This window comes from Carcharhinus amblyrhynchos, chromosome 10 (assembly GCF_965287045.1).
Source record: "Carcharhinus amblyrhynchos chromosome 10, sCarAmb.v2.hapA, whole genome shotgun sequence".
Classification (NCBI taxonomy): domain Eukaryota; kingdom Metazoa; phylum Chordata; class Chondrichthyes; order Carcharhiniformes; family Carcharhinidae; genus Carcharhinus; species Carcharhinus amblyrhynchos.
Genome location: NC_137333.1, coordinates 84,216,920 through 84,240,079, shown reverse-complemented (window position 1 = coordinate 84,240,079; position 23,160 = coordinate 84,216,920). Strand labels below are relative to the sequence as shown.

Sequence of the window (23,160 nt, the reverse complement as noted above, 5' to 3'; positions counted from 1 at the left end):
CTCTCTGGGTGGCTAGCTGACCACCTCATGACTTTCGCCTGACTCCGCACTTTGTCCCTCGCCTCGCTGTTGCTAGCCTGCCCTCCTCAGCCATAGCTGGGTTGAGTCGCCCATTGACTGCTCCCCTTGCTGCTCAATAGCTACAGACTGGCTGGTTCACCTTGGCTTGTGGCTTTTGCCTGGTGCCTCATACCTTGTCTCGCTGTTGCTGACTGACCTGCTCTCAGCCTTGGGTAGAGAAGCCTGCTGATTGCACCTTTATTTTGCAAAAGTAAAACACAGGACTTTCTGCCTCTCTCCCTCCTCGTCTAGTCATGTTTCGTTCCTTGGGTGCATGCCTCAACGTTCGTTCCAGTCTGTTTTCTCAGTAAGGGGACATGTCCAATCAGAGTCTGATGTCGCTCTGCATTGCCTGCTGGTAGGCTCATGTTCACCCAATCAGCAAATGCAGTTATCAGGCTCTGAGTGGTATCCACAGACTGGATAGAGGGAGGCCTCTCCATCGGCTGGGGTCTGGTGTACTTCATTGTAAATCTGTCTCTGCTTGCAAATGTTCTTTGATTTTATTGATTGAGGAAAAGTCCCAGATCACATCAAGAAGGTACTGCTTTATTTTGACTCTCCAATAACTGCAACTCACACCGCAAAAACCCATAGAACCTTTGCGGATAAATGTAACCATCTGAATGGCTAGCATTGCTGCTGCTTCTCCACTGACTGCAAAACCTGGGCCTGTTTCTAAAATGCCAACAAAACGCTATGTTCTCACCTTCAGCTGATGCTGGCTCGGTTTTGCGGGATCGTACCGTCACAGTTGCTGTCTTGGATAAGTCTGTCCCAGTTCGCCAGACCTGGACTTCCACATAGCCTTCACTTTCATCCACCTGATACTCAGTGTCTCCAAAGTAAAAAACTGGTTCTGGAAAAGAAATAATACCAGCAACATGAATATGCGTACAACTATTCATATAAAATAATTAGAAGACAAAAATGCCCAGCCAGTCAGGTGTTTAATGTGAGGAAATTCTTTCTGGCATGTTGGGACATGAATAATATCAAAGGCAATTTAACTGATAAAAATATAAAAGGAATAGACGTGAATATAAATGACTATATCAAACCTACAGTAGTATAATTAACTTAGATTAATATGCAAAAATGATAAGAGCAGATTGATTTATAGTAGGGTACCATAGTTGTGCAGTACAATAACCCATGCAAAGGCCAGTAATTGCCCAATAACACAATTAGAGAATGATGTGCACTTCCCTAACAGGAGTCAGATTAGAGAGAAATTCTGGGCCAGTTGCAAATCCTGCTACTGATGACTAATTAAGAACTTCTGCTGGAACTATGCAGGCATTAGGAAAGTGTTCATCAGGTTTGGATTTAATGAACTAGAATCCAGATAATCCTGCCAACAGTCAATGCCCAATCTGACTCAGGAAACTACTGAAAGGCCAATTTGACCATGAAATCATGCTCCAGATATCACAAAATTGGAGGCAGAACTAGAAAAAGACCAAAATGCAAAATTAAAAATATTTTTCCTTTTAAATGACTTAGGTGAAAAGGATATCAAAGGATATTCAGATGGCAATGATGTCTTATAAAAGCAGGTTTTCAAATCTATTGGACTGCATTTTATGCTCCCTGCTAGGTGTGCTTTTGATGGAGGAGGGCAGCCATAAAATAAAGTAAGTGGCAATCCCACCTCCTTCCTGCCCACTTAAGCTCACCCCAATAATAGGGGAGTTGGTGGGCACCAAAATCGGCACCCTGAATGCCATATTTAAATAATTAAAGTTCAGTTGGGTTCATCAACATGCCAATTCGCCCTAATAATACATTGCCTATGTCATAAATACTTATTTTGGGCAGCTGTCTAGGGTGAACATGTCAATTCTTAAAAAGTATTTTACAAAGGGTGGGAAGCTAGTGCCGACACTACCTTCAGGGACTGCCGTTGGTGATGGGAGGATGGGGGGAGTTTGCAATTAAGAACCCATCTTTTCTTTCTATTCCATTAAACACACCACCTCTGCACCTCCACAACCTGTCCAAGATCCCAGCCTTACTTGGCTCTGAGGTCCATTGAGCTTTCTTCTTCTGCCTGGTTGCAGTCCCAGCAGCACTCATTAATGTGCTCTTGCCAGATCTTATGGAGCTGCCGGCCAATCCGATTGACTGACAGCTCCTATGGTTGGAAATTCCTTTCCAGTGAGGGGTGTAAGTCATGCATCGTTTCTGTTTGGCCTTCCTGTGTTGTAACTGTGGGTTAGGTTGACATGGGATGAATCATTCTCAGTTGCTTCCCGGGTTGGACAGTGGTGTGTGTGTGTGTGTGTGTGTGTGTGAGTGTGAGAGAGAGTTGTATGCTCCTTGCTGCCCCATAATATTTGTCCATTATCTATTAACTTGTATTTTAATTCACTCAAATTAAACACTGTGCATTAAAAAAATCTTACATATGGTATTGAGGGTTGAAACAGTAGATTTTGAATTTTTAAATATATTTTTGAAAATAAATGCTAACAAACCTTTTATTTTATGTTTTACAGAATTTTATTGATGCATCTTTCATTAGCTTTTGCTGGGGCTGTTGTGTGATGTGGTACCAACATGTTATCAGAGTAACCTTGGGCAAACAGTGCTCTAATCACCTGCCAAGAAATTCCACACATTTTTCACCTCTCCGCAAAAACTCACCACAAAGGCTAGCTATCGAGACCAAAGGGAAAAACTAAACACAGATTGCTCCGACTCTGACATTTCATATCAAGGAACTGAAATTTCTTCACCTTAAATCACTTGTCATTTTCCACTCAACAACAACTTTGATTAATATGGCGCCCTTAATGCAATAGCACATGTCAAGGTACATCACAGGAGGTAATGTGAGGGCAGACAGCCAAAGCTTGATCTTTTAAGGAGTATCTTAAAGGAAGAAAAATAGCCAGAAAGGTTTTGGGAGGGAATTCCAAGGTTTCGGGAAGCTCAAAGCACAACCACCAACGGGAAGATGGTGTAGGGTGGGGGGAGGTTACAATTAAAATCAAGGATACTCAAGACGACAAATTGAAATAGGGGCAGATATCTCAGAGGGATATCAGGTGAGAGAAGATCGCTGAGATAGGGAAGGGTGAGGCCATGGAGGGATTTAAAAACAAATATGAGAATATTAAAATTAAAGTGTTGCTTGACGGGAAGTCAACGCAGGTCAGTGAAGATCAAAGTGATAGATGAATAGGATTTGATCCGAGAAAGGACGTGGATTGCCGAGATTTGAATGACCTCTATTTATGGAGCTTAGAATGCATTGAATAGTCAAATCTAGAGGTAACAAAGGCATGTGTACGGGTTTCAACAGTAGATGAGCTGTGGTAGAAAAAATATCAAGCATTGTTGCAAAAGTGGAAATAGACATCATGCAGATATGTGGTTGAAATCACATCTTGAGGTTGAATATGACATCAAGCATAACAGTCTGGTTTAGCCTGAGTTGCCGCGATGTGGAGTTGCCAGTGTTGGACTGGGGTAAGCACAGTAAGAAGTCTCACAACACCAAGCTGAAGTCCAGTAGGTTTGACCTATTGCTAGGGAGAGGGATGGAGCCAGCAAGTAAGGCTTGGAGCAGGGACTGAAAACAATGCTTCCAGTGTTCCCAATACTGAATAAAGGAAATTTCTGCTCCTCGAATATAGGATGTCAAACAAGCTGTCTGATCATTTCCATCAGTGCAACAGTTGAGAAGATGATGGTGACGGAGAGCTGCATGTTGTCAGCAAAAGTGTGAAAATCAACACTGTGCTTTCAGATGATGTTGGCGATGGATGGCAAGTAGGAGAGAAATAGGAGAAGACCAAGGATCCCTAGGGGAGACCAGAGATAAAGGGACAGGAGCAGGAAGGGAAGCCACTGCAAGTGATACAGTGACTAGGATTCATAGAATCTCTGCAGTGTGGAAGATGGCCACAATTGTTAAAAACAATTCTCCTCCAGTATACCCGAATGAGTGCCAGAGTGCGGTGGCTAGAGGGATTTTCACAGTAACTTCACTGCAGTGTTAATGTAAGCCCATTTGTGACAATAATAAATAAAAGTCAAAGATTTACAAAGATTCTGAATTTAAAAAAAAAAATCCTTAAATGATATCTGTAGCTTTCAAAGTAAAATCAGAATTTCTCTGATGCATTGGGAAAAAAAAAAATCGATTAAATTGCAAACCATTTTGGTGGCACAGATTTAGTCAGTTTGAAAATTGCATCTCCCTCTCCACCCTCAAATAGTGGAAGCATTTCAGGGGTGTAATGCACTGCTAAGGAATAGCAGAGCTGTTAAGAATTTTAGTTGAATTGTTAAGGAGTACAAGCGACAGACAATCACATTTTAAGGCACAAAACCTCTATCTCCTGAAGACCCAGATGGCTATGCAGATTGAGAGGATAATAGCAAACTGCTTCAATTTCCCCAGCTAGTACGACTGTTAAGTAGATTTCAAGAGATATCTGGCAGTTGTCTGGCAATGCTTTTTGAACTCCCACTTTGCTGCATGAATTATGTGTTGTCTGGCATCCCCTCAATAGTGGCCTGGTGGAATTAGGCACTTAATAGAGGAGGCCATGCAGCTGAATCCTTGCTGCAGTTGAACTCTCCAATATGCTACTCTTGAGAAAAAACACTCTAAGTACAAACTCACTGCCCATCATAAATCAATTTCTCCCTGTAAAATTGCACTGAAAATTCACAGCAATAGATTCAGATTTATGCCACATTGTTAAAAATGTACTTCACGAAAGCACATCAATCATGACAAACTCATTATTCTACAGATTCTGATTTGAAATCAGTGCTTCCTAAGAATAAGACAAGGCAGTACACTCAAGTATGCCAACTCTATCAAAAAAGGAAACTATGTGCTGGTGAAGACATGGATACAGGTTAAACATTAACGCAGGCAGAGAGGTGGCCTTTCTGTTGGCTGCCGGTTAGCATGAAAAGTTTGAAATGTAATTATTGACAGTCCATTTATTTTTCCCACAAAGTTGCTGAAAGTGCGAACTTATTACAGCGCAAGAGAAAAGGGGGTGGGACTCTGGGATTCTCATGGTCCATTCGCATGGGTGTAAATCCCATTATGGCTGCTAACTTTCGTGAAAGAGCCATAATGGGATTTGCGGTGGTGAGATCTTGGTTTGAGATCTCGCCTCTCTTGCTGGCAAGGTAATCAAGTTTGTGCCCATAAAGGGAAAGGAACCTGATTTCCATGAAATTGACTTAAATTAAGTATTATATAGCTTAATGCTGGTGCTTATGGGAGAGTTGAATTCTACTCCCCCCACCGGTGTGATGTCATGCCAGTAGGAGTCACTACTGATTTTTGAAAACCGATACCAGTTGTGATGACAACACCAGGCATTAGTATAACTCCTGGGTGATGAGGCACATGGCAGGGCAGTGCTCATCTGGCAATCTGGGGAAAAGGAGCGAGGGAGGGCTGCTTTCACCTTGCTTTGAGGTACCCCGATCTCTGAATTCCAGCTTTGTTGGCGAGTTTAGGCCACCTCCCCCGACCCAGGTGGCTGTGTGATCCCCACCAACACTTTGAAATTTCACAGAGTGCTGTTTGATCAGACTAGAAAGGCAGCTGTGAACCAGTGAGAGTTTCAGACTGTTTTTCCCGTCTGCTCCAGTACTCTGTGCAATTTTGGGATAATTTTACCCATGGTGTCTGGGCTTTGAGAAAGCAGAAGTAAACATGTAGAGGGTGAACTAATGTGGATCCAATGTCAAATCAGGTATATAAAGAAAAGTACAATGAGGTAAAGAAAAGTTGGATTAAGGAAGTAGAAAGAAAATGTAAACCCGTTATAATTAAAAATTGATACTTTCAAAATCAAATCCAAAATTATAAATCTGAAAGAATTAATCTTAGTGCTTCATTTTTGGTCTCAGAGGGATTGATTGGCTGTCTTCATTGCATTGTTTATAAGGTGTACATGTGACTAATTACTAGCCCTAAATACCTTTGGTAGGTTTCGTTTGCATTTACCGTGCAGAATATAGCAATTCCAACACTTGGCAATAGTGAAGCAGAGAACAAAGTGCTGTTTCCATAAAGAGCCTCTGTGTGGTACAGAGACTGTTCAGATCAGAATGTGTCATTTGGCTGATATACTATGTATGGATTAACCCAGGCAACACTTAAAATAATGATAGAAATCTATCAATTTCAATGTAGAAATGTACAAATATTCATCAGAATACACCATTTTTACAATTTATTTTCCTGAGATAACATAGGAACATGGGACTTGGGAGCAGGAGTAAGTCATTTGGCCCTTCCAGCCTGCTCCATCCATTTGTTGAGAGCATGGCTGATCTGGTTGTGGTCTCAACTCCACTTTTCTGTCTGCTGCAACCCTCACCCCATAACCCTCAACTCCCTTGTCTATCAAAAGTCTATCCAACTCAATCTTGAATAAATTCCATGACCCAGTCACAGAATTCTCTGGGGAAGAGGATTCCACGGGCGAATGACCCCTTAGAAAAAAGCAGGCTTCAAAATTCTGTACACGTGAGACCATTGGTATAGATGTAGGTGGAGGCAGCAATCAGAAGAAGCATTTATAATATTAAATTTGTCACCTACAGCTCTGTCATTATAGTTGTGCTGCAGTGACTACGAAACTGAGGTTCACCCCAGCATTACTTCAATAATTTTTCAGCAACTTGGCAAACAAATTGCACTGCACGCCTTATATCACAGTGAAGTAATGTCTGGTTTGTATCAATGATAACAATTTATTACAATTACACATAACTGACCTATAAAATTGCCATAGACAGTAATTTTTTTCTCCATACATATATAATGTAGAAATCAAGACCTTTATAAATGTTTCTTGAATTCTTAGTGCTTTCTTAAGATAGCACTCTAGTCTTTTGCAGCAATGATCATTCAACTTTTCAGCATTAAACCCAGATGTCACTCTTTATTGCAATAACAGTCAGATAGTGGACCCATTTAAGTCAGATATGGTTGATCCAAACTAAATGCAATCTCTCTGGGTTTATGCATGTGTCCTATAACAGATCAGCACAACAGCACGTCAGTTGATTTGATGGTTCAGGTCTACAGATATAAATAACATTAGAAATGTTGTCCCTGGTTAATGCCAGATCATGTGCAAAGAGTAGGGGGAAGAGCTTCATGCAAAGTAAAAAGCAGACTAGAGTGTTAACCAGTTACAAGGTACAGACTTGCACAGATTCAGGTCTCATGCAATATCACATTAAATTATTAGCTACGTGCATGTATTGCGTTTCCCTCCCTATTGAAAAATAGTGGGAGTGCATTACAAATTATTGCTACGAGTCTGATGTGGATAATATGCGCAACTGGGAGCAACTCTGATGTCAAGATGGAGGAGCTGGTCAACTTTCTCCAGAGAAATAATTCAGTGACTGCTGCATTGATTTGATCTTGCCACAACTGTTTGTAGCTATTGGACAGCACAAATGCTACAAAAAAAGAGTTACTTTCTACAATTCAGTGCGTAATTGTAGCACTATGTTATCTATATACCCATATCTGTGGACTTCAACATGTAAACAAGCCACAACATCACTGTGCAACTTTGTGTTACTGTATGAGCAGTAACTTATAACTATACCTTCAGGCATGAATCTGCTATTGTCTCTCAGAATGACTGTACTTGTCTTCCCACCGATGTCATTCCACATTTCTGAACTTAACTGCCTCACCATTGGTGACCATGCGTTTGGTTGCCTGTTCCTCCAGCTCTTAAACCTCTCTCCTTGCTTTTCTCCCTTAAGTTGCTCCTTAGAACTTACCTTATTGATTGAGTTGCTGCTTATCCACCCTAAATCTCCTTCTCATTGGAAAATGGAAACATAGAAAATAGAAGCAGGAGTAGGTCATTTGGCCCTTTGAGCATGTTCTGCCATTCATTTTGATTATGGTTGATCATTACATTCTATATCCTGATCCTGCCTTACCTCATATCCCTTGATCCCTTTAGGCCCAAGAACTATATCTACTTTCTTCTCAATCACACATTGTTTTGGCCTCAACTACTTTTTGTGGTAGTGAATTCCACAGAATTCACCACTCAGTGGATGAAGAAATTTCTCCTTGCTCTGGTATGTGCGCCATATTTTGTTTTAGAATGCCCCTGTTGCTCCTCTTGGGATATTTTATTAGAGGTCCTATATAATTGCCAGTTGTGGTTGTTGTACAGTTAATCCCCTAGCTAAATCAGCCATTTCAAACTGCACTTAACCTATTCAATTGAGAACGCAGAATTGCTATTTTCTTTTGGCTGGTACCCTATAATGATAACTGTTAAAGTCTCTGGTTAGGTTTGTTTCAAGAAATTCAACTCATTAAGAGGCTTCAATGATTAAACAATACTGTTAGTGCACTAAATTCTGATTATTTTGTTCAGGATTTAGTGCAGTAACAGTATTGTTTAATCATTGAAGCCTCTTAATGAGTTGAATTTCTTGAAACAAACCTAATGACATAATAACTATTTAACAGGGACAGTCCTTTCTTAAGAGGATTTTAACATTTTCATCCACCCATGTCTATACCAGCAGATGTATGCATTATGCCATCAAATTGCAGGATGTAGATTGAGCGTGGTATTGAGTTGTAAGCTCTAGATCATGGTGCTTTTACTTATGGAGAAAGGAGAAAAAACCAGAAGTAACTTATTCTTATTAGTTGGTAAAGTGGCAAAGGAAGTTGCGCAAGGAAACCCAAAAGACAGAGAAAGAATTACATAGGTTGTACAGGCCAACTGGTCTACTGGTCATTGAGCAGTGTTTCTGCTCCACACGAGTCTCCTCTCACTCCTCCTTATCCAATCCCATCAACACATCTTGCTACTCAATTAGCCCTCAGGTGCTGACAAGCTTACCACTTAACTCAACTATGGTTGCCCTTAAATACTTCTATGAGGTTAAGAGACATTAAGAGATAGGGAAATTGTCTGTGAAATGGAGAGAACAGAGGGCAAATTCTGAAAGACTATGTTCACTGAGTGGAGCCATGCATTTGGGTCTGTATGCCAGGGATACCTGGGAAATTTTGAGAGAATTACTCATAATATTCTGGGTATTAGCAGTGCAGAACAAACATCAATGAGTGCGTCACTTTTATTATAAATTGAAAAAGGATCTAACAAACACAGTTCATATTCACAATGCAATGGCTTTTCTTTAATTTTAATTTTATTTGAATTGCAACAGGGCTGCTGTCATCACCTGTGAAGCAGAAGCTGACAAGTCTGCATTTATATAGCACCTTTAACATATGTCCCACTTCACAAGCAGTAATAAAGCAAAATTTGACACCAAGGGCTGAATTTTAGATATCGTGGCTGTGAACAAAGTCTGTACCACATATGCATGAATCTCAGATTCCTTTGAAAGATTCTGAATGATACAAAGCGGCCAATTAATGGCTGCTTGGTGGGAAACCAGCCAACTACGTGAATGAAGAGTGAGCAGCATGCCAAATAAATGATCATAAGGTGGAACATGTGGGGACAGAGTCCATGGACTGGAAGTCAGTCGCAGCTACCTGCCACCAATTTACAGGCATCCCTGGCATGGGATTGTGGCAGCTGCACTAGATAGCATTCTTTGGAGGCACAGAATTTGTATGTGGAGGAATATAAATTCCAGTGAACTATTGCAGTAGGTAAGAGCTTGGCTTTAAATCTGAATGAATATTCTACTAATTTTGGAGCTTTCAGGATCTTTGACAGGGAAGAAAGAACTTTAACATAAGAACTAGGTGCAGGAGTAGGCAATTCAGCCTACTCCTGATGAACTTATCTTGGCATCATCTCCACCTCCATGCCCACTCCCCATAACCCTTCATCCCACTATTAAAAACCTTTCTATTTCCTCCTTAAATCTGCTTAAGTGTTCCGGCATCCATTGCACACCGGGGTAGAGAATTCCACAAATGTACGACTCTTGGAGTGAAGTAATTCCTCTTTATTTCTGCTTTAAATCTACCACCCCTTAGCCTAAAATTATGGCTCTCTTGTTCTAGAATGTCTGACAAGGGGAAACATCCACTCTATGTTTACTGTCAATCCCTTTAGCATTTGATGTATCTCCATTGGATTTCTTTTCATTTTTCTAAACTCCAGTGAGTATAGGCCTAAACTGCTCAATTTCTCTTCATAAGACCAGTCCTTCATCCCTTGTCTCCTCTTCGAATCCCTTCTTTGAATTGCCTCTAGTGCATTTACATTCTTCAAGTAAAGGGAACAGAACTGTGCACAGTACTCCAGATGCAATCTCACCAATGCCCTAAACAGGTGCAATAGCACTTCCCTACTTTTATACTGGAATGCAACTATTCAATCCTCCTGAGTAAAAGCAAGTGTTTAGCAAGATATTCAAAATCACTCCTTAAGCCCTCTTTATCTCTCCAGAGAGGGATGAGAGAGTTGAGTCAGGAGCTGGGGAGGGCCCCAAAACAAGGACAGCCACAAGGTTTAACAGTGACACCCTGCGTGTTCTCCTCCAGACTGTGTGATAGATGGGAGGACCTCATGCTCGCTGATGGGAAAAGGAGACCTCTCAGTTATAGCTGAGGTTATCAACTTCATGTAGACCAACAAACCTGGTTGCAGTATCAGGAAAGGAATTATGATCATTTAGATCTGTGAACATAGAACATTACAGCGCAGAACAGGCCCTTTGGCCCACGATGTTGCGCCGACCAATTAAGAGAAAAGCAATGACCCTCTAACCTAGACCAATGCCTTTCCATCCATAAACCTATCCACGGACCTCTTAAACGCTCCCAAACTAGGCGCATCTACAACTGCAGCAGGCAGGGCATTCCATTCCCTAAAGGTGAATGTGTCACCATTCTGGAGATGGGCATATTAGGAAGGGCACGGATGTAGGTCCGTTGTGGGATTGTCTTGTGTGTTTCCCAAGTGTCTAAGATGGCATGATGCACACATGTTACTCTGCATGGCAATGGCAGTTATGGAGAGGTGCAAACTGTAACACCTCTGGTTGACAAAGAGCACCTAACCTGCAAGTCTTTGGACTGTGGGAGGGAACAGGAGCACCTGGAAAAAAACCATATAAACGTGGGGAGAACATGCAAACTCACACAGACAGTCACAGGTGTAGCCATTAAGATCCGATATGCTCCAGAGGTCAGTAATGGAACACTGCAGAGAACTTGGGACTTTGGAGATTACAGAAATAGGAAGGGGCTAGGCTTTGGAAGGATTTGAAAACAAGAATAAGTATTTTAAAATTGAGGACTCTTAACTGACAGCAAATGCATGTCAATGAGCTCAGGGGAAATGGTGAGTAGACCTGGCACAAGGCAAGACACAGGCAGAATTTCGAATGGTCTCAAGTTGGCAGAGATAGAACTGCATGTTACGGTGCAGAGGGACCTGGGGGTCCTTGTGCACGAGTCGCAAAAACCCAGTCTGCAGGTACAGCAGGTGATCAAGAAGGCTAATGGAATGTTGGCCTTTATAGCGAGGGGGATAGAATATAAAAGTAGGGAGGTCTTGCTGCAACTGTACAGGGTACTGGTGAGGCCGCAGCTGGAGTACTGTGTGCAGTTTTGGTCGCCGCACTTGAGGAAGGATATATTGGCCTTGGAGGGAGTGCAGAGGAGGTTCACTAGGCTGATACCGGAGATGAGGGGGTTGGACTATGAAGAGAGACTAAATAGACTGGGTCTGTACTCATTGGAGTTTAGAAGGATGAGGGGGGAATCTTATAGAGACGAATAAGATAATGAAGGGGATGGATAGGGTAGAGGTGGAGAGATTCTTCCCGCTTAGAAAGGATAGCAGAACTAGAGGGCACAGCCTCAAGATTTTTTTGGGTCGGGGGGGAGAGGAGGAGGAGGAGGAGGAGGAGGAGGAGGAGGAGGAGGAGGAGGAGGAGGAGGAGGAGGAGGAGTGGGGCAGTTTAGATCGGAGTTGAGGAGGAACTTACTCAAAGGGTAGTGAATCTCTGGAATTCTCCGCCCGTTGAAGTGGTGGAGGCTACCACGCGTAATATATTTAAGTCACGGGCAGATAGGTTTTTGATAGACAAGGGAATTAAGGGTTATGGGGAGAGAGCGGGAAAGTGGAACTGATCCACTTCAGATCAGCCATGATCTTATTGAATGGCGGGGCAGGCTCGAAGGGCTAGATGGCCTACTCCTGCTCCTATTTCTTATGTTCTTATGTTTTAGAACCGTGGAGGCCAATCACAACTCCATTCGAATACTCAACTCCTGAGGTGGCAAGGACATGAATGAGGATTTCAGCAGCAGTTAAGATGAGGTAAGGATGAAGTCATACAATATTAAGAGGTAGAAGTAAGCTGTCTTAGTAATGGCCCAAGTATGTGATAGGAAGTTCACTTTGGGGTCTGATGTAACACTAAGATCGTGTATAACCTGGTTCAATTTCAGATAATTGCCTGGGAAAGAAATGGAATCAGTGGCAAAAGAACAGAGATTGTGATGGTGATTGAACGCAAGAGCTTTCATCCTTCCAAATACTTAGAAGAAACTTCTGCTTATCTAGTACTGGATGCCAGGCAAGCAATCTCACAAATCAGAGACAATGATGGGGTTGAGACATGGAGGCACGGTTGAGCTGGGATATATATAAGTGGAAACTACTGCTGTTTTTGGATAAAATTGCTGAAGGTCTGCCTGCAGATAAGGAACAGAAAGGGGCCAAAGATAGAATTGGGTGAAGTACGGACAGCAATTGATCTGTTCACAGATGTTTTCTTCATAAGTCTATTAACAATGCCATAAAAGGGAGAGATGAGAGATCTTAATGTCTTTCTCACGGGTGTCGTCGTGCAGTTTAGGTTTAACAGAATTCTGTACTGGGTGGTGTGTTATGTGATAACTCCCCAGATGTATGTTATTAATAGTGCAATGAATGATCCAGCAGGTTTTATATTGGAATAGGAACATGGATGTATCGAACACACAGTTTAAGAGCCAGATGCTTTAAGTTCAAGTCTTCAATTTCACCAAAAACTCTGGTAGCTTATTCATTGCGTCTATTAGCGTAACATTGAATTGATCATTTTTCATTGATTTTCCATTAATATCCATTTTTTTCTTGTTTGGTGTTTCATTTTCAAAACTTTTCTTTTGATTTGCTCCCTCAATTTGACAGAATTGCAGAAACTTGTCCCCTACAAAAAATTACATTCCATCTGACGGCTTAATAATGCAAAGCTGTTGAATTAAAGGATCTTAATAGAAAGTAATGATTGCTTAAAATTTGATTTAATTATGTCACACATTCAATGGCTCATTTATTTTAACAAATTGTTGTCACTTATCACTTTCAGGTTTTCTCACGCTCGGCACCAGTAGTAACAAACCTACTCCCCTGGGTCTTTGACTGTCATTCCGAAACAGCTGCTGCCAATAAAAAAATCTTAGTAATGCATTTCCCTCACATTCTCCCTTGTTAAATCTTGGGAAGCTGGTTCCTTTTCTCATCTAGTGAGTAGAAACCAACACCAAATTACTTAGGCTGAAGAGAGAACTTAGAAATTCCAGCTTGCCATTGTAGCATCCCAAGTGTGATAAGTAATGACCTTTACCTATGCCTTACCTTGACCCTGTCCCAAATCCATGACCATCATTAGTGACGAGTAGAGAATGACGTGAAATGGCACTTTACTTTTCTCTTGGTCTGGTTGGGATGAAAGTGATGGTAACGTGCACGACGTATTCTACCTGAAAATTTTAAAATCTTGAAAGGTCTTCCCCTGCTGATCCCTCATTAGTGACTCCAATGTCCAAGCAGCAATCAATTTCTCTTTGTTTGATTACTGACGGAACTCATTCTTGTAGGGCTTACAAACAGCTGTGATGAAAAGTGTGACTGATTCATGCAAGTATCCTGACAATTGGCCATGCAAAAAGTCTGGATCTCAACAATTCTGCCAGTACAAATGAAGTGAGGAGATGATGAAGAAGTTGATTTGGAAACAGCATCTGAAACATTTGGAATTTTTTTCAACTAGGAAGGTTTGGAAAGAATTCTTGACAACCAGGAAGGTTTAGAAATTGGACAGAAAAATAAAATACTGCCCCTTCATTCTCATGTCATACTTTTCCCCATCAAAATATATGTCACTTTTAAGCCACACAGCTTCCTGAATTTTAGCATGTCATGAATGGTTTTGATCTAATTACTATATGCAGCTGTGTAATACCAGTTTTCTTGTACTGTTTAAGTGTTTTGTACACTTTGATGCTTCACGGTTCCTAGCTCAGAAAGCATATAGTTACCAGTCACACAATCCTTAAAAAGTTCAGGACAAAGCATGTAGCTGTGCTCCAATCTGTCAGATTCTTATGGCATCCCAAAGGCTGTGCATCCACATGATTCAGCATTACCCAACTATCCATGAATAACACTATAAAACTAGGACTGATCGCCAAATTCAATTAGATTTTCTCACTATTGGTCGTGGGGTAAATGTGCAAGTCTCCCAGTAGGTTAACGGTATAGTTGTTTTCAAATCCATACCTATTTCTCACATTTTCAAACACTTAGCGGGTAATTTCAATGGCATTCTTTATAGCTTTATCATCTCTGGAAGTAATTCCGCAGCCAGGTCCGTAAGTCCAAATTGCTTTCCATTTCCTGCCAATTCATTTAACTGCTCCCCGGGGGAATGTAAAAGTCATGCTTTAAAAGGTAGGTATTATGCACACAACAGATCACTTCGAGCTCTTCTGAGTGAGTGAAGATTTAAACCCAATGTCCTTTTAATCCCACAATCATGTTAGATACAGTAGTCAGGAAAATTAATGGCACGTTTTGAAGAAACACTTCAAAGACAGTGATAAATAAGCTTGGATTGGGGGGGGGGGGGAATGATGATTGGCGGAGCAGAAATAGTTCCTCTGTTGCAGATGTAAATCCATTCTGATTTGCATCAAACAACTGTTGTTGCAAAATCATCCATACATTTACCAACAAAATTACAGTAGAACTTCTAACTTTTACAGTTTTAAAGTTGATAATGGCCTGAAGAAATGTGAAATTCACTGGAATAACTCAGATAAGTGGATCTGCAAACTTATTTACATGGGAGACATAAAAACAATTATGCCAGCTTTAGTTTTATAGTAGACTGTAAGCAGCTCAAGTACTGCCATTGTATTTTGTATCAAGATTAGAGCGTGACAAAAAAAATCTTTTTGTTCCTTCCTTCAGTCTCTCTTCCCATGCCAACTCCCTAATCTTTATCACTCAATTTTAACTCGGTGCTGCTTCATCATTACAAAGCCGGCATTAACAATTTTCCAATTGTTGCCTTAAGTCACAATACTGCACCACTCATTTACTTCCCCTATTGGTAGGAGGCACCTTACATTCTAAAAGTCAAGGGTCTGAACAAGGATGTCCATGGCTTTAGGTATAGTGCCGGAAGACTGGAGGACAGCAAATGTTGTCCCCTTGTTCAAGGGGAGTAGAGACCATCCTGGGAATTATAGACCAGTGAGCCTTACTTCTGTTGTGGGCAAAGTTTTGGAAAGAATTATAAGGGAGAGGATTTATAACCATCTAGAGGGAAATAAATTGATTAGGGATAGTCAACATGGTTTTGTGAAGGGTAGGTCGTGCCTCACAAACCTTTCGGAGCCGTGAGGTCACGTTACAACTGTACAAAACTCTGGTGTGGCCGCACTTGGAGTATTACGTACAGTTCTGGTCACCACATTATAAGAAAGATGTGGAGGCATTGGAAAGGGTGCAGAGGAGGTTTACCAGGATGTTGCCTGGTATGGTGGGAAGGTCTTATGAGGAAAGGCTGAGGGACTTGGGGTTATTTTCATTGGAGAGAAGAAGGTTACGATGTGACCTGATTGAGGCATACAAGATGATCAAAGGATTGGATAGGGTGGGCAGTGAGAGCCTTTTTCCTGGGATGGTGATGGCTAACACAAGGGGACATGGCTTTAAATTAAGGGGTGGTAATTATAGGACGGATGTCAGAGGTAGGTTCTTTACTCAGAGGGTAGTGAGGTCGTGGAATGCCCTGCCTGCAGCAGTTGTGCACTCGCCAACTTTAAGGGCATTCAAATGGTCAGTGGATAGGCATACGGATAACATTGGAATTTAGGTTAGAGGGTCATTAGATTGGTTCTACTGGTCGGCGCAACATCGAGGGCCGAAGGGCCTGTACTGCGCTGTAATGTTCTATGTTCTATCTATGAATAATACTCTGCTTTCACTTCAGTTGCATTATGCAGTGCTCATAAAATAATGATGAATAAGAAATTGCCATGATGGATAAGTTCTATCCAGTAAAGATCAGTTTGATAGCATATGTAATACTGTGTAATTATAGTTACACCTCTGGATAAAAAAGAATTGACTATATTTTGAAGAAAGCCATTAATCCAAAGGTAAACTTATATCTGTAGATATTTGTTTGCTGCAAACAGGGTGTATTAATCTACAGCCAAAGATTTATCTTGATCTTTCACCACATGAAGCAATATACAAATGCAACACTCTACCACACATTGATGTGACTCATTTAACTTTCATCATAGTTCAAAAAGTAGATTTATCAATGTGTGTGTACATGTAAGCTAACTTAATTTTAATTGGATACCTTGGTAGCTGGCAACAATGGTGTTGAAAAAAAAAGAGAAATAAAATACATACATAAATCAAACGTCAACAGGTTGATTTCTATCCTGATGTTGTTGGTCACTATACTTACAATTGCACTGACGACAAATTTGTACAATTATTTCTTTTCAGCTTTCTGGTAACATTCAGAAATCACATTGGTGCTTCCATTCACAATCCCAGCTTCTCAAACCAAAAACCTATTTGAAAATTTGATACATCCACCAGAATTTTCTCTACAGATATTGCTTGATTTATACAAAAGCAAAATATAGCAAATGTTGGACATTTGAAATATGACCGGAAAGTGCTGGGAGCACTCAGCAGGTTTGGTTGCACTAGGTTGATTTATTAGTGGATTGGAAAACTGGGGTGAGAATGATGGTTTCATGTTTTGGTAGTGAGACGTTATTGAAGCAACTGAGTCTCTACTCAATACATTAACATCTCTTCTTACATGTTACTTGGCTATTGTTCATTGCCAGCATTTTCTGTTCTGTTTTTAGATATTTGCTTATTGTTTTTCTTTTGATTTTACTTTGCCAGGATATTCAAAGATCCAACAACATTTAAGAAGCTCAAAATGATTCAAAATAAATCAGCCTACATGTTGTATAATTCATTCATCACTTAAAACGTTCACTCCCTCTGCCACCGACACACCATGGCTGCAATGCATACCACCTACAGGATGAATGTGTCAAGTGTCTGGTTCCTCATTTTCCAGAGTGTAATTACAAAATAAATTATTTTAAAATTAGAAAAGATTATTGTGGGTTGGATTACATTCATTTTTAAACTTTTGATCCCAAGTATTTATAGTTTAATGAAGTTCATACAATATCTGATAAATTACAATAATAGTGGGAAATTAAAATGGTACAATAATTTTCATGAAACTGCTGGCCATCAAATAATGCATTTGGTCTAATACAGCACTAAATGTGTGATTTGATTTACATAATCATGGTTACTTGGACAGATGTACTGCTTTCCTACAAGCCCACATGTATATATTACACTTGAGAAGATAAAGGAATCACAACACATGGGATGCTTGCAGCCAACAAGGCAGGTTTATTGAGCAGTTGTTCACTGCACAAAGACTTGGGCTAGCCTGACCAAAGGCCCGCAAACAGCTGATGGCATCACAAGCTAAACACATGACTGGACTCTTAAAAGTGGCAGCACGACATCAACCCAAATATATAACGTCCCTCCCCTTTACTTTTAAGGTTCCGTAACAACAAGTAACCGATGTAGTTTTATACAGTCACAAAAACATATGTACACAACAGCAGGCAATGAATCATTACATAGTAATAATAGTTAATAGGAAAGACGATCCAGGCAACAAATCTTCTCGCCATTTCTACTGGGTTTCGGGGGGGAAAAGATGTCAATGCTGAAGCTTCCACTCCTTTGGTGGACCCAGGTCTCTCACTGGACACTCGTATGCTAATGAGTTGAGGTGTACAGGCCCCTAGAGAAGGGAATATGGTCCATTCCAATGTAGTCCAGGCTAAACAGACAGTGGCTGGGAGCTGGGAAAACTCTACCAGGATTACTAGAATTGTTGGCCCTGATACGCAGGTGAAATTGGAAATGCATGTGATGGCCTCTCCCATGTGAATGCAATATTCCTCCAATGACATTTCAAATGCTGCTGTATAATGGATAGCGTTATAATCCATGGATCTTGGTTCTATAATTATACTGCTGAGAGCTCTTCGTGGATAAAGTGCTCAGTGTATAGATAAATAAGGCAGGATTAGAACCAGCAGTGGAAATAGGGAAATCAAAACCTCCAGTAGGTATGAAATCTTGGTCTTGATCTAATTCAATAATAAAGTTCAAAGTCAGGAGAGTGATGGAATATGCTCCACTTGCCAGGGTAAGTGCAGCTCCAACAACACTCAAGTAGCTCAATACCATCCAGAGCGGAGCAGTCTGCTTAACTGCCATCAAATCCATAAATGTTTATTCGTTCCACCACTGACACACAGTAGAGCAATGTGTGCGAAAGCACCTTTCAAATCTACAACTTCTACCAATCAAAAGGACAAGGGCAGCATAAGCATTGGAGCACCACCACCTGTAAGTTCCCCTCCAAGTCATAAACCATCCTGACTAGGTAATGCATCACCATTCCTTCACTGACACTGGGTCAAAATCCTGGAATTCCTTTCCTAGCCGCACTGTGGGTGTACTTACAAATTGCAGCAGTTCATGGCAGCGGTTCTTGAGAGGGCTCCCACCTTCTCAAGGGCAAAACAAAAAGCACTGGCCTAGCCAGCAACGATGTATAAATCGGTTGGACTAAAAAAAAAGTGAGTCTATTATCAAATAAATTGGTTGGATTAAAACCTGGTGTTGTCAGACTTTTTACTGTGTTCTAGCCAGCAACACCAACATCCCATGAAGGGATAAATAAAAAGGGGTTACGATTGGCCTGTGTGCAGTCTGGCCCCTTTAAAGGACGATCTTCCGATAGGGTCACATAAACAGAGTAGGCGATCGTCCAAGTAGAGAGAGCCTTTCCCTCAGTTCGATCCTGTGGGCAGATTGGCAGCATCAAAGCTGCACTATTCTGTAAATAATATGCAGTATAAATAAAAGTTTATTGTTTGTACCTAACTGGTGGAGCCAAGTTACTATAGTCTGGGGGTCTGCATTGTTGGGTGTGATCCCAAGAATTTTCAAGGTCAGGTATAGAGAAACCTTAAAATTAGCTGACATTCAAAATGCTAACTAAATGCTTAAGTACACATAAATTAATCAGTAATTTCCTTCCCCAGATGACCAGATTCAAAACAGTTGATAAAGCAACCAATTTTACAGGCAACAGATCAAAAGACAAGTATAGTACATGCCAAGGAACTAGTGACCTCTAATACTAGAAAACAGGTTCGATACAAATATTTTCATCTTTACATCTTTAGTTACACACCTCTGTTAATTTCTTACAAACTTTTAGCAGACATTGAGTCCACACCTAAAAGTGTTTTTCTAAATCACTCAAATCGCTCCTAGTATCAAAAATTCTGCTGAAAAATTAGCTTTGTTTGGTCATTAGACAATGCTAAAATAGAGTTCTGTGAAATTGCTTTCAAGTGCGGTACATAAAACTTCGATAAACAACAAGGTATTCATTTCTTATCTCAAAAGCTGTGGTTTAGATAGATTTGCTTCTTGATTTCTTTTAATTTCTCAACTCCATTTCTCATCTTACAGGAGCCGACAAATAGCATAAAGTCATACAAAGGTCAGAGATCAGTTTTACCAACAACTCTCAGCTGTTTGATTATAACGGCTGTGACATTTTTGCTGAAATCCCTCTGATGTGACTATAGGAAGTTGCACTGCCAAGTGAAACAAGTTCATTCCCTTTCATCTGTTCAGTATACCTGGCAGTAATTCCACCACTTTAACACAGAGTAAATTTGCCTTTAAATCACACCTTGGTTATTGAATGTATTAAAAGTTTTAAATATCATGGGATAGATTTAACTAGTTTGCACTGTGGCATTGATTTGTATCAAGAATCCACCTTTATCTCAATGTTTGTCAGGCAAATATCTGGAGACCTTAGTTGTCCACCGAAGACAACTTGAGAGACAACAATGAAAGCTATTAAATCATAAATATTGAAATACTCAATGTTGAAGCAGTCTGTGACTGCATGCAGCAGAATCTAAACAACATTCAGGTGTGGGCTGGTAAGTTGCAAGTAACATTCGGTCCACACAAGGGCCAAGCAGTGACCATCTCCAACAAGGGAGAATCTAAGCATTGTCCCTTGACATACCATGGTGCTGGTGTCTCCCAAAATCAACAGCCCGAGGATTACAATTGACTAGGAATTTTAATGGGGCATACAGGGGAGATGGTAGTGTAATGGAAATGTCAACCCAGAGGCCTAGAGTAATCTGAGGCATGGAAGGAGGCCTCCCCAGTTCACCAATCCTGAATGGGAGGCAGTCACCAGGATGGAGGACAGCTAGAGGACAGATCTGCAGAAAAGGATGAATGACCACATCTGTATTGCCAGGGTAAGTGAGCCCTCTATGGCAAATACTCATCTCACTGAATGAGAATTGGGATATGGACCTCAGTGGCAAGGCCACCATCTGTGGTGCTCATGCATTAAAACCTAATGCACTGATGTCTTTTGGCCCTACTGAATCCCATGAGGGTGGAGAGGCAACTTCGGGTCTTTGACTTTGCCATACAGAATGCACACAGAAATAGAAAATGCTGGAAAATCTCAGGAGGTCTGTCAGTATCAGTGGAGAGTGATTAGAACCAACATTGAGTCTGGATAATCTTTCGTCAGAGTTGTCCATTCAGTGTCTCTTTGTTCATTTGCACCTCCCCCACTTACCCCTCATCATCCCCTTTCCCAACTGTACCCGACTACCCCTCTCCTTGTCCACCTGCACCACACCATTGCCCATCTCCTTGTCCACCTCTATCACACCACTGCCTATCCCCTTGTCCACCTGCGCACCACCCCAACCCACTCATGATCCCATCCTTCCCCCACTGACTGTCCTTTACTCCCATTCCATTTCCCCACTGCAACCATCCTAGATCCAAGCAGAACTTCCATTTTCTCACCACCGCACCTCCTTGTGCCTCTCCTCTCAGTCTTCTCTCCCACACTCCACCAAATCCACAAAGATCCTTGTCACAAACCATCACCTGATGCCGCTGTAGACTTGCTGTTTGACACTCCGCGTGGGACTCTTGGCTCCAAGTGGGACTCCTGGCTTTAACACTGTGAGGCTCCACCCTACAGCTCCTGGCTCCAATTTCCAACTCTAGCCTCCACTAGATGTCCATCCAGGTAAGTCCCAACTTACCTGGATGGACATCCAGGAGGCTTATGTTCGGATGAGACGTGAGCACTCGGATAGTGCACTAGAGAGCTTTAGATTGGCTAGGAGGGAGTTGAAGAGCGAGCTAAGAAGGGCTAAAAGAGGACATGAGAAGACTTTGGCTGATAGGGTTAAGGAGAATCCTAAGGCGTTCTATAGGTATGTCAAGAACAGAAGGTTGGTTAGGGCAAGGTTAGGGCCAGTTATAGACGGCAGAGGGAAGTTATGTGTGGAACCGGAGGAGATTGGTGAAGCATTGAACCAATATTTCTCTTCGGTGTTCACGCAGGGGGACATGGATATAGCTGAGGAGGACACTGGGTTGCAGGGGAGTAGAATTGACAGTGTTACAGTTGATAAGGAGGATGTGCTGGATATTCTGGAGGGTCTGAAAATAGATAAGTCCCCTGGTCCGGATGGGATTTACCCCAGGATTCTCTGGGAGGCAAGAGAAGTGATTGCAGAGCCTCTGGCTCTGATCTTCAGGTCGTCGTTGGCCTCTGGTATAGTACCAGATGATTGGAGGTTAGCGAATGTTGTCCCATTGTTTAAGAAGGGGAACAGAGACTTCCCCGGGAATCATAGACCGGTGAGTCTCACTTCTGTTGTGGGCAAGATTTTGGAAAAAATTATTAGGGATAGGATTTATAGTTATTTGGAGAGTAATGAGTTGATTGGAGATAGTCAGCATGGTTTTGTGGCGGGTAGGTCGTGCCTTACTAACCTTATTGAGTTTTTTGAGAAAGTGAGCAAAGAGGTGGATGGGGGTAAGGCAGTGGACGTGGTGTATATGGATTTTAGTAAGGCGTTTGATAAGGTTCACCATGGTAGGCTTCTGCACAAAATGCAGATGTATGGGATTGGGGGTGATCTAGGGAACTGGATTAGGAATTGGCTAGCGGATAGGAGACAGAGGGTAGTGGTTGACGGTAAATATTCATCATGGAGTTCGGTTACAAGTGGTGTGCCTCAGGGATCTGTGTTGGGGCCACTGCTGTTAGTGATTTTTATTAATGATCTGGATGAGGGTATAGTTGGGTGGATCAGTAAATTTGCTGATGACACCAAAGTCGGAGGTGTGGTAGATAGTGAGGAAGGGTGTCATAGTTTGCAGGAAGACTTAGACAGGTTGCAGAGCTGGGCCGAGAGGTGGCGGATGGAGTTTAATGCAGAGAAATGTGAGGTAATTCACTTTGGTAGGAATAACAGATGTGTTGAGTATAGGGCTAACGGGAAGACTTTGAATAGTGTGGAGGAGCAGAGGGATCTAGGTGTATGTGTACATAGATCCCTGAAAGTTGGGAATCAAGTAGATAAGGTTGTTAAGAAGGCATACAGTGTCTTGGCGTTTATTGGTAGGGGGATTGAATTTAGGAGTCGTAGCGTTATGTTGCAACTGTACACAACTCTGGTGCGGCTGCACTTGGAGTATTGTGTGCAGTTCTGGTCCCCACATTACAGGAAGGATGTGGAGGCTTTGGAGAGGGTGCAGAGGAGGTTTACCAGGATGTTGCCTGGTATGGAGGGGAGATCCTATGAGGAGAGGCTGAGGGACTTGGGGTTGTTTT

The 23,160-nt window shown here is 41.6% G+C and overlaps 1 protein-coding gene across 1 annotated transcript in view; it reads right to left on the bottom strand.

Annotated features, from left to right (window-relative positions):
- The window catches only part of LOC145349123 (FRAS1-related extracellular matrix protein 2-like), a 222,162-nt gene that overhangs the window by 64,703 nt on the left and 134,299 nt on the right, over window positions 1–23,160 (bottom strand). The window contains exon 7 of the mRNA XM_080197492.1: window positions 770–919. Coding sequence (XP_080053618.1) covers window positions 770–919 — 150 coding nt within the window. The remainder of the gene's footprint in view (window positions 1–769; window positions 920–23,160) is intronic.